This window comes from Melanostigma gelatinosum (genome assembly GCF_949748355.1).
Source record: "Melanostigma gelatinosum genome assembly, chromosome: 17".
Lineage (NCBI taxonomy): Eukaryota > Metazoa > Chordata > Actinopteri > Perciformes > Zoarcidae > Melanostigma > Melanostigma gelatinosum.
In genome coordinates this window covers 9,139,023-9,151,013 of record NC_136650.1, presented here as the reverse complement: position 1 = coordinate 9,151,013, position 11,991 = coordinate 9,139,023, and the positions used below count along the sequence as shown (strand labels likewise).

Here is an 11,991-nt window from a genome sequence, read left to right as displayed (position 1 = left end):
TATAATCTTTCACAATTGTTCATGAATGATAATTCACCAAATCATTATTTTAATAATATTTTAACTATCTGCAGTGTTGAGATTATTAATCATATAATTATTTTCATAATATGTACAGTGGTTACAATTATTATTTGTATTATTATTATTATATGTACTGATAGACTGTAACAAAGGGAATTAATATCAGAAATAATTGCTGTAAAATACAAGATTACATTGAGGAATCTGCTTGGGAAGACATCATGGAGTGTACGTAATCTTCTAATCAATCAATTGAGTGTAACAGAATAATACTTATTATTCCTGCCAGTCTACAGTCCAGGAGATGGCAGTAATGCACATACAAGATGGTGATGAACCCATTATTAAAACTCAAAGGAGAAGCATGGTGTGGAATTAGCTAGCTAGCTAGCAGCAGATGCAACTTCAAGTAACTCCCCTTTCTTGCACTCTTATCTAAAAAGTTTAATTCCTGCATGTTTCACTCTGCAGAGCTCACTGTCTCTAGTCAACGTCTCATGTCCAGCATTTCAAACATGTCATAACTCTATTATACCTTAATTTTAGGATATAACTAGCTTTGTTTTTGCATTTTTTGTGATCTAAGGAATATTAAAAGCACAACAACATAAAGTGTATTCACAATAATGTAGTGCTTTTTATTTAAAAAAACTAAAAAAACAAATATAAAACAAAAAGAAAAAACCAACAGCATTTTTCATGACTTAAGAATCATAATTACAAACTTTTAACGAGTGGAAGAAGTTTTTTGACAAACTGTACACATCACAAAATATCCGCCAGTCTGCCATTTACAATGCTTGCATCTTATTTTGTGATTGTCTAAAAATAACGAAACAAATTACACAAAAACACACAAATACAGGAACAAGCATCATACGATGACCGCTATCACAAAAACGGAACAATTTCCTATTTGAAAATAAAACAAAAATAATAACGTGATATTGGGTTGACAGCTTTACTTTTGTTTCAGTCAACGTTTAAAAATATCATAACATTTTTATGTTGGTTTGTTTTTTTAGTGTTCAACACTTTGCAGCAAAAAACAAGGAGTACATTTCTCCTTAAAAAGTAATATTATTAACAATATTCAGTGACAAAGGTGTCGTTGCGGAGTCACTGTGTCGTCCCAATGCCTTCTGTGTCCACTTGACATTCTTCTCGCTCATGCAGTACATAGACGAATTTCATTAATAGGCAACGAAAACTCAGCTTAAGTATCTATGTCGTCCGGACAGGTCTGGTGAGCTTTTTCTGGACATTAAAAAATCATTTTCCTCCGAGCTTAAGTGTCATTATAGTAATACAAACGGAAGAAATTACAATATTATAATAATCATAATACATTTAGGGCTGAGTCCTGTACAATACAATAATAAACAAAATCCATTTTTCAAGATATTGCTTTTGGAGACACTCCTCAATGTAAGTGTGTGTATTTACATAACTTGGCACTGTACAGCTGTCCGTTCCCCCGCTCTCCCGCCGTCAGTGTCTCGTTCTTGTTAACCGCACTGGGACATTGCAGGCTGTCCCTTTTCAGCAGAGGCATTTTGGGGGGGAAGAAATCTCAGTAAATATCACAATTTCTTTTTAAAACATTCTCCATGGCAATCAGGAACATATTCTAAAGAAAGAAAAGTCTCAAGTCCCTTTGCCCTCCCGATATACACCGCCCCACCCGTCTCACAGGAGATAAGAAAATATGACCATCACGATACATTTCATGTTAAGTATTGTTTCGCCATAGTTTTCTTAAAACTGTTAATTGCCATCGAGCCCTTCATTTTTTTTTCTCCATTTTTTTTTTGAAAAAGGTATATCTTCAAGAAATCTGGCAGCGTACAGACACACGCTAAGTGTGCACGCGCACACACACACTCGCACACAAGGCAGTCGGAGAGCACGGCTGTGTAAGGCGTTACAGTTGAAGCCGGTGTCCCCCCGAAACGCCTGATTTAGTTAAGCTGGTGAATCATGTTAAGACGGGCGAAGCTGACTGCCTCGTAAGAAAATCAAAGGATTAAAATGAAAACCTCAACAAGACACTTTGACTGACTAAAAGCGCACGCTCAATCCCCCAATCCCTTTACTCAAAAATAAAACCAAACACGCCCCCTCGGCTTCTTCTGTTCCTAAATGAGTTACTACTGTATAACAGGAAAAAGATAAGACTTTTTAAACTCGCTTTTTTTGTGTTTTTCTCCAGGCTGCATCGTCTAATACTGTGAGAGTGTTAGTGTGTTTTCGTAATAGATACATTACACAGAGCGTCACAATATCCATGGTACCAAAAGTGCAGTTCACCACCCTCGTTCTGTCTTTCTCATGAGCAGCATGTGAGCACACCGCTCACCTTACATCTCTCCTATGCCAGTCTCTCCCCCCATGTGTCCCGGCGCTGATCTTCTCTCCTCTGTTATACTTTGTCATTGCAGCTAGGTCCCACTAGGGGGAACAAATCTGCAGCATTCACGTCCCCACTGACTGAAACCATCACTCCCATCTATCCCTCCCTATTCAGTACCACTTGGTTCATTTACGATGCTTGATAGGGGAATTCATCTGCCCATGTCTGTAATATTCAATGCAATTAAGTGCATGGGTTATTTCTCCTATAGTCATTAAACAAAAGAAAAAAAAAAAAAAAGTTTTGCATCATACTACTTAAACAAGCAAGAAGTCTGGGTCAGCTCTCTCTTCTGGCTCCTTGAGAACTCTTGAAAAGCTGAAATTGCCATGGAGTCAGCGCTTCCAAACCCCCTCCACCCTCTCAGAGTTGAGATGACCAGTCTTGGAAGAGGTAACCTGGAAGAGGCCCCCAGGGACTCATTGTGGTCCTGAATGGTCGGACAACCAACAATGCAGCGTTTCCCATCTCGCTGTCTCTCCATGTTCTGCCCCTTGCTCACAAACAGGAAAGGCAGTGTGCTTGACAGGCACGTAGCAAAGTTATTTTCTGCCCACGAAATCACCGAATCCGAGCGTCCGTCGCCGTAGCCGGCGGCCTGCGCCCTCCTCCAGGAGATAGGAGACATCTATGGCTGTTGGAAGAACAGGAGGGTGGGGGGGGGGGGGGGGGGGGGGATTAGAGCTAAGAAACAGCTGACACAGAGTAATTTAATCAAAGGAATCAAAGGTAAAGGTTGGCAAAGGTGTCTCTTCTGTTACTGATGTATCAAGCTTCAAAGTGCTCAAAAACGGTTTGTGGCTATCTGAAACCACCTGGCAGGTGTGCTACGAGTAATCCACAAACAAGAAATAAAAATGAATTTGTTTCTTTGTCAGCAAACGCTACCTCAGTGCTTCAGGCAGCTGAATTAATGTATTAGTCGGTCCTTAAATACTTCCTAACCGCCCTGCCTCGTCTGTCGCACTCCATTCTCTGAACCCATCGGCTATCGGTCGGAGGACGGATACGCCTCTTAGGGCAAGGGTCTATATTTCTGAGGTTCTGGTGTAGCCAGCAGATATCTGGGCCAAGACTTCCTAATCCATGCACTGCTCTCTGTTTACAGTCCGATTAGCAACTTGAGATGCAAGACTAGAGTTGGAATGTAGGACTGGGCTGTTTCACAAGCAGCTGTTTACAGGCAAATATTAAACAAATAAAAAGCTAAATCATCACCGGACGACAGCCGGTGAGTTCCAAGATTACATTTCGACCAATGCGTTCCTCTTCTGTTGCTCTGCAATCGGACTGTTAACCTGCATTCTATCAAAGACTGCTCGCCAGACTACAAACGGAAACGATCTATACCAAAATGTCCCATTGCCTACAGATTCAGCCACTGTTTCTCACTAAAAATAGTTTTTTGAACAACGGTAGAGGTCTACGGCACAGAGGAATAAGTTGTATCAGGCATCGGCTACACCAGCAACACTTGTCGGCAGGATCGATTCATTATTGGTTTTCGGTCACCAGACTATTTCTCGATACACTAAGATTAGCTCCTGAATGTTAGTGTTAAACGTTGGTCTCGATTTAGATACTTCTTTGTAATACTGTCAGCAGATTGAAGCAATAACAACAGACTGACGCACTGCATGGGAGGAGAGTCAGAAAAAGCAACAGATCCGAAAACAGAGACTGCCATCTGTTAGATGAATGCCAAAAAGAGTTTAACACAAATATGAATAACAGCTAAATGTGAGCTGCAGATGTTGCTCCCTCTCCATCCTCCACTCCCTCTAAAGCAGTTCTTTGCCCCAACTTTGAGTTTAACCATTTAGAAACAGTGTAAAAGATGTTTCAAACAACATGTTTAAATGATGCAAGTGATGTGAAACTTAAAAACCCTAAATTATCTGATGACCTACCCCCCTGCTTTGTTCCCGCTCCCTCACCATTGTTGTTGGGAGTTCTGTGCAGCAGATCCAGCAGAATTTTGTTGAGCCGTTCCCTCTGGGCCTCCCTCCTGCCCAGCACCGGGTGGTGCAGCGGCGAGGAGGCGGACGACGACGGGAGTTCGAGCATCTCTCCTATCCTCTCTGCGGAACTGTCCTCCAGCTCCTTGCACTCCTCAGACTCCTGCCCGTCCTCGTCCTCGTCGTCGTCCTTCTCGTCTCCGTCCTCGTCGGCCTCCCCTTCCCGTTCCGCTCTTCTGGGCTTAGTTGAAAGAAGTTCAGGTTCGTCTGGATTCGTGTCCATGTCGTCCTCTTCTCCTCCTCTCCCATCTTCAGCTCCGGGTGGGAAGTCGTCGCCCCGGTCGCAGGAAGAGCCGTCGTCCTCGCAGCCTGCGGCTCCTTTGGGTTGTTCGCTCTTCCAGGCAGAACGGCCTCCGTTCCTCTTGTAGTTGTCAGGAACATAGTGAGGCTGCAAAAAATTCACAATTAGTCCCGGGTCAAGCAGTATTTGCAAGTATTTTGTATCTAATTTAGCTGACTTTGGTTTCTGATGGTTAGGGTTTGCAAATGGACAATAAAATCAGTGCAACATAGTTTATAAATCACAGGAGAAGTTTAGGAGAGTCGTCTTGATTTAGTTTTCTGTGAGGTTTACCCGACACAGCCCTGGACTAATTTAATGGAGTGAAACTTATCCATCCGGTCCTCCATGAAAGCAAAAACAAACTAAACTAAACTAAAACTCTCCTCAAGTCTATTAGCATTACAATTTAAATGGGACGTAATTAGTTGTCAACAAAACAAAATTCACAAAACATTCCACAGATACTTGAATGTGGCTCACTGCAAAACAACAAAAAGCAGTTGCAGGTTCTCTCATTTGTTTTCTGAGGTGCCGAAGGGAAATGTTCCCCGGGCTGTAATATTACCTCCACTCTTAAAATATCTTTCAGTGTTTATAAATCAGTAACAGATCCCAGTGCAGCACCCCCACCGCTCTCACCGAGAAGTCTCTTTTGGGTGCGAGCCGCTTGGGGAAGTGGTTGAAGGCGTACGGCTTGGTGCAGACTGGGAAGCGGTTCCGATGGATCTTATAGAACAGGTGAGCAGACTTGTCCAAGCGGTAATCACAGATGTACACATCCTGTTCTTTTACGCTCTTCGGCCGTCCTGTAGGAAGGAACACATTTTGTATTAGCCAGGAACTCATGTCATTGTAAAATGTGAAAACAGTGTACAGTTGTTCCGCTATGTTTTTGTTCGAGCATGTCTGAGGTCAGTGGTGTAGTGGTTGTTGGTAGATAAAGTTTACGAAGGAGCAAGTGGGTATGCTCTCCTATATAGTAGAAAAAGAAGTGGGTATACCTCATATACCTGCGTGTACAATTTACAGAGCTTTACTCGAGCAACAAAGAAACCTCAGAAAGAATGACTAGTTCAAGCGGTAAAAAAACACTCCATTCAGATGGCCCATGTGTGAGTTTGCATGTGTTTCCTCTCACCTTTGCAGTAAGTGTAGAGATCCAGGACACAGCAGGTTGCCACCACTGCCTCCAGGGGGATGATCTCATAGAGCGGCATTCGGAATAACTCGTTCTGGTAAAATCGCCGTGATGGAGAGTGATGCGTCTCGTGGGGACGGAAGTAGTGGTGGCCAAAGGCAAATCTCTCACCCCTTCAGAGTTTGAGTGGACACAGAAGAGACCAGCGAGTTAAACACCGTAATGCAACTCGACGAGCACAATAATAATCTATTCTCACTGGCAGGTATCTACAGTACTTCATGCTAGTTGTTCGAAGTCCTACATTTGATGAACTTACTTTTCATTCTTCCAGAGTTTCTCAATTCGGAAGATGTCGAGTTTGTCTCGGTTGACGTGAGACAGGAGACGGTAAGACTGTCTGACAGGCTGTCCCTCAGGTGAGCGCCTGCTGTCTCTCATCAGATACACACAATCACCTGCACACAAGACACAGACACTGACAGGTTTCTGGTCTGCAACGGTGAAATATTACAAGAAGTTGGCTCCTCGATACAGAAGTAAACTGACAGGTTGAGTGTTGAACGTCTCAGTGCAGTAACAATCGTTTTCCAGAGTTGGAAAGGATCACATTTCGGCACTTCAAAACGTTTATAGGTAAAAAAAAAGGGGTTGCATAGGAAACATACAATTCACTTCAACCCTGTGCTACAATACAAGGCCTGTTGTTTATAATTAAATTGCCTAAATGGTAATAAACATGGCTTAAGGAGAAACTTAAAGGCTCTCTGCTGAGTTTCTGACCTCTAGCAACACCATGGAGCAGATTTTTCCATGAGTGGGTCCCCGCTTTGTTTGGCATATGCACACTGTGTATTGCTTCACGTGGGTGAAGCAATACACAGTCCTGCCAATGGTTTCACACTATTTCACTTGTCTACAACTGGCTTTAATGTGCCAAAAAATACAGCAATGGACCAGAAAAGGAAGATCACAGCAGGCTAGTAAACATGGATGTAAACATTGAAGGATTGAAGGACTGGCTTCTATACCTTGATGTAGCAGCAGATCATCTCGGAGGAGGCAGATGTAGTAGACAGAGCCCGCCTGGGCGTAGCTAGGCTGGGGTATCATGGGAACTTCCTGTAACGACAACACATATGAGTGAGATCAGATGGACCAGGGTGGTGAGACTGAGGTTCAGCATTCACGGCTGTTTTGAGGGGATAGACGTACCCGCTCGACAGGCCGAGGGTCACACTGCTCACACAGGTAGTGCTCCACCTCGGTCTCCAGCTGCATGCAGTCAAAATGCTGCCACACCTAGAGAGACCAATCAATTGTTGAATCACGTGAATGCAAAAAAAAATAAAAAATGGACAGTTGAATCAATTACTCCCGAGCTGGTATCGACAGTGACTCACTGACAAGAATAAGTTATGTTCTGAACCTGCATTACCAACAAAGAAAAAACACATTTGTAAAAACCTCCTTGATTCGCAACTGTGGTCGTCTCAATCAATATCTTTAACCCTCGTTGTTTTATTAAAAATAACAGATGCTATACACAGGAGGACTGAATGCACACACTCCTCTAGGGAATGCGCTCACCAAAACAGGTGCAACTGATGAATCAGTGAGACAAAAAAGATATGATGAGAAATCCGACTTTCTTTCTAAGCTGCTATAAATGTAGATTTGTCACCCAATCTTTTTCAGTTATGTGTGTTAGACACCTCGCTTCGCTTCTTACCATGCACTTTTCACACTGGATCATAAGGCCTTCATCCTTGTACATTCCACAGATGCAGCGGATGACGTCGTCGTCCTTGTCGTGCGGCCCTGGACCTCCTCCTCCGTGGTGGCCATGGTCACGCTCCAGCGAGTCCGAGCTGTCGGCCTCGCTGGCCGTCTCGCCCACAATCTCGTCTATCTGGACAGCAGCTTCATGACGCGCGCTGTAGTAGGCTTTACGCAGGCGACAAACGTCCCTGCCGACCGATGACTTCCTGCCGTAATATTTCTGGTGGGAAAACAAGACCAGTTTTAAATATTGGGGTTTTTTTGCCAAAAACAATGAATTTACAGGAAATCATATTTGTTAATTTGTGTGTTCTGACGTACGACACAAAGACAACAGACCTCAAAACTGCATAAAGAGATATCATGTATATAAAAAAGCAGACGCATGCACAGAGACATTCAAAACTGTCTCTGCAGCTGCCAAAATTTCACAGCTCTCAATTTAACAATAAACCACTTTCCCCTCATGCTATCTTTAGTCTGGCAGGGTCTTGGAACCAAAGGGTGAATCTAATTTAGACGTCCACTTCAGACTTCTATGACTTGAAGAGTAAACTCCTCTGAGAGGTTTCAAGTGGCACTTGTATAGTGGCTATACAGATGTAAATCAAAGGGCCTGTAACAGATAAGCAGAGGCTCAGCAGTCAGGAAGTTGTATCCCATTTGGGAGGTGTTTGTGTGCGAGGCAGGAAAAAAGAAATGAACCGAGTGAGTGGGAGGGAAAATGTATTAGAGCTGCACAGTAACAGCTTGAATGATGCTTTTGATGAGGCTTTTTGATATTGATTGGGCTCTTAAGATTCTGGGATTAAACTCGAGAGACTGGAGTGTTCTTGTGATAAGTGTTGTTAAATGATGAAGACTGGATGCTTCAGCAGCCTTAGCCTTCATGCAATTATCACACTGATCTTTCTAATGATTGTTGACATAAATCTGACAGGCAGAGAAGATCTATGACATCGATTAAGCATTTAGTTTGATAGATAACTTAGAAATGATGACTCTCTAGGCAGTGGGTTTACCCTTTAGAGCCTTTTCTCTGTAGGAACTTTCCAAAGAGATCAAGATCATCTTGGACTCTAAACCTGGATCTAAACCTGAGCTTTGGCCAGAGGAACCAGGGACTCAATTTAGTTCCTGTAAGATAGTTCCAACTGTAAAGTAAGCCCCTGCTCTGGGGGAAGTACTTTCTTTCTTACAGAAACAGCTTCCATTCACATGATGAATGATCTGTTGGTACCTGTATCACTTTAAGGGTACTGGTACTCGTATTTTAAACGACACCCAGCCCTGTTAACTTCTAAAGTCTCCTTTCAAATATTCAGTTCTCCTACCAGCAACATTTGCAGCTCAACTGATAGAGAAATGATGTATGTAAACAGACACAAACAGCAATGTTAGCAACCGGTGGGACACCTGCCTACCTCAGCATTTCGGAACACTTTGAGCATGTCGGTGTCAAACGCCTCTACAGTCTTGTAGTGGCCCGTGAGGATTTGCTTCTCGATGGTGCTCAGGTCCAGAGGGTCAGACACCTTCTCATAGTACTGGCTGTTCCTGATGGTACACAACAAACAGCAGGATTAGTCTCTGCATATCTGGTTTGAAAACGTTTAAAACCTTTTGTCTGAGCATCCACAAAATCAACACTACTTAAAAAACATGTAGTGCTTGTAAATCATTGAGTCTATAGAGATGTTAAGTATGGCTGAGTGGTGGCCAACCATGACAGTATTTGTACCATGTAGCCAAAGGAGCTGTTATTGTTTTGACTCAAAGTGACGCAATACTGGAAAGAATCAAAGCACAGGCTGTCACGGCTGAACTGTGTGGCTGGAGATAAAACTGTGTGGGTGCTGTACACTGATGGACCAGATAAAGCAACAACACTGCTGTCTGGAAAACAGTGACACATTATGAATGAACCAGATGAAATGCAAGGTCTGCACTCTTACACACTCTTACCTCTTCCTGGATGGGAGGTTCACCAGCGGAGCAGCAAGTGTCTGGCCGGCTGAATCTGAGGGAAGAGAGAAGAATAACACTCCTGTCATCGTGTTTTAATCACAGAGGCTAATCATTCAGCGGACATTATGTATTAGAGGCGCTGACAGATGTGTTTGGAGGACTGATGAGACCTCAGATGAAGCTAGAGGTCACACAAATGAGAATATTTAATAGAATAGTTCAATAGAAAGTGCTCTACTGGTGCTTACATACTGGCACATACTGAATATATATCGACACTATAGAGTCTACAGGCACTGACCCTTGTAGCTGGTGATCATGTCACAAATCTCCTTAAAGATGTGTGCGAGGCGAGCAGTGCGTGTGACTTCTGTGTTTTCCTCAGCGGCGGCGAGTCTCCGCGTGCGAACCGACCGCGACGTCTGCAGCGCCGAGAACTGCGTCAGGAACACGTCTAGAAACAAGGCACGAGCATTATGGGTGAGGTTTTTTTTTTACACAATCTCACCTCATTTCAGACCACATGCTGCATGTTCACACCTCTAAGGCTGTACACTCACCCGACTTGATGTTGCCATCGTCACGGATCACTCCTCCCCAGCGCGTGTACAAGGACAGGCTACTGGCGTCCCTCTCTCGCTCACCCTCTCTCTTCAGCAGCTCCTGTTTCTCCCTCATCTTCTCCCAGTTCCTCAGGAGAAACACGCTGTGCTTCAGCACAAAGTTCCTGATGATCGAGGCAGAGGGGACAAACGTGTGAAGGTGGCATGCGTCTGTGAGTGCCAACATCAACTCTCACCACACTTTCAAAATCTTAATACCACTCCACCATTCTGTTAAGGAAGTACGGAGATCGAGAGCAAACGTCGCATGCGCTTGATTTAATTGATTCAGAAATGTAACCAAATGTTGTTTTGTGCTAAAAATATTTCAGAAGTAATAGTTCAACAAGTTATATTTTGCATTTCAATTGAAGAAATTAAGAAATGTGTCAGCTATCTACCATCAATGCCCATTTTTTCACCACTTTGTCAAAATGTTTGACACCTAGTAGACCTGAAACGTTAGCAACAGAATAGAATTCCCCTTGTGTCAAAATTTGAAACAGTTTAGTTTTGTTTCACTTATGTGTTGACTGTGTTTGTGTGTGTGTGTTCACCTCTCTCTGTTGGACATGGGCTTCATGAGATGAGGGTAAAACTTGTTGCTGTCACTCGACTCCTCCTCCTGCAGAAAGAGACGGTTGTGTTACCATGATGTTTACTGCAGAAAGCATGTTGGAAACATACCATGGTATACCGTACATTTTAGGTCGTACCATTCAGCCTCAATTCAAAAGACTGCCCTGAGTTACTTTTTGAGACACCTTGTGGCCAATAAGAGCACCTCTGAGACTCATTCATGACCTACATAGGCACTGCACCTGATATTTAATAAGACACTAGCAAACTCTTTACAGCCAGGCAATAGCTATAGTAATACAACAATATCCATGAGTTTACAATCAAAGTCTGAATCAAACCCTTATGACGCTGGAATCTATTCAGGTAGGTACGAATAAAACATTCAGGACTCATTTTTCCTTCTTAAGAAATGAAAATGTTGAGGGCTGTTTGTTATTCTCTGGTATTATAGATATATTATAGATCTTAAGTAAGGGTGAACAGATAAGGATGCAGTTAAGTACATTGATCACTCACTCGTTTCTTGAGCTGGTGTTTGGACTTCCTCTTCTCCTTGAGTCGACCCAGCCGCCGAGTCCCTCCGGTCTTCCCAGGCAGGCCGTTAATACGCTGGCTCTTCCCTCCGATGATGCCCCGGCAGCTCTCTGAGCCACACTGACACACTTGCTGTGAAGTAAAGAAAAAAAAAAAAAAAAAAGCATTAATTTGTACAAAGGTGAGAAAAGAGCCGAGCAAAAATGAAAGAAGCAGCGATGATAACTCCAAACATGAAATATACAAAGTGTTGTTCCGTGAGGAGCTGGTCGCTGGTGATTCACCTGTTCTTCTGTGTTGAAGGAATGGAAGTTGTAGTCATAAGTGAGCTCCGTGCCGCTGATGACGTCCTTGAGAGCAAAGAGACCGATTCTGTAAACCCCGTTCACGGACCTAAGAGAGAAGTCACAGGGAGGCGAAGTGAGTGGGCGCAGCATTCTGTGATGCATTTTATCGTTAATTATAAAGCATGAGAGTTTATAGATTTTTTTTAAAACAGGATTCAAATTAACAACTGTAAATATAACAAATTGAAGTTAAAAGATAATTTAGTGCACAAGACTTGGGAGTGTTTGGACCCGTCAGGAGGTTGCTCTTTGATCTTAGTAGTATTTTACTGATAAATGTTCAAGATGACATCATAGAAA

At 43.0% G+C, this 11,991-nt stretch overlaps 1 protein-coding gene across 2 annotated transcripts; it reads right to left on the bottom strand.

Moving 5' to 3' along the window:
* Positions 1–637: 637 nt before the first annotated feature.
* Positions 638–11,830, bottom strand: LOC306791412 (histone-lysine N-methyltransferase ASH1L-like). 2 transcript variants are annotated; one of them, XM_079288111.1, is made up of 15 exons: positions 11,629–11,830; positions 11,327–11,476; positions 10,786–10,853; positions 10,187–10,353; positions 9,928–10,080; positions 9,624–9,678; positions 9,083–9,215; positions 7,609–7,878; positions 7,092–7,178; positions 6,908–6,998; positions 6,196–6,334; positions 5,877–6,049; positions 5,378–5,544; positions 4,348–4,843; positions 638–3,071 (listed from the first exon to the last, which is right to left on the bottom strand). In XM_079288111.1, the coding sequence occupies exons 1-15, from the start codon at positions 11,791–11,793 to the stop codon at positions 2,980–2,982; spliced, it is 2,406 nt and encodes an 801-aa protein (XP_079144237.1). In that variant the 5' UTR covers positions 11,794–11,830; the 3' UTR covers positions 638–2,979. The 2 variants fall into 2 exon arrangements, with proteins under 2 accessions (XP_079144237.1, XP_079144238.1); XM_079288112.1 differs by having other exon boundaries at positions 4,375–4,843.
* Positions 11,831–11,991: the final 161 nt, after the last annotated feature.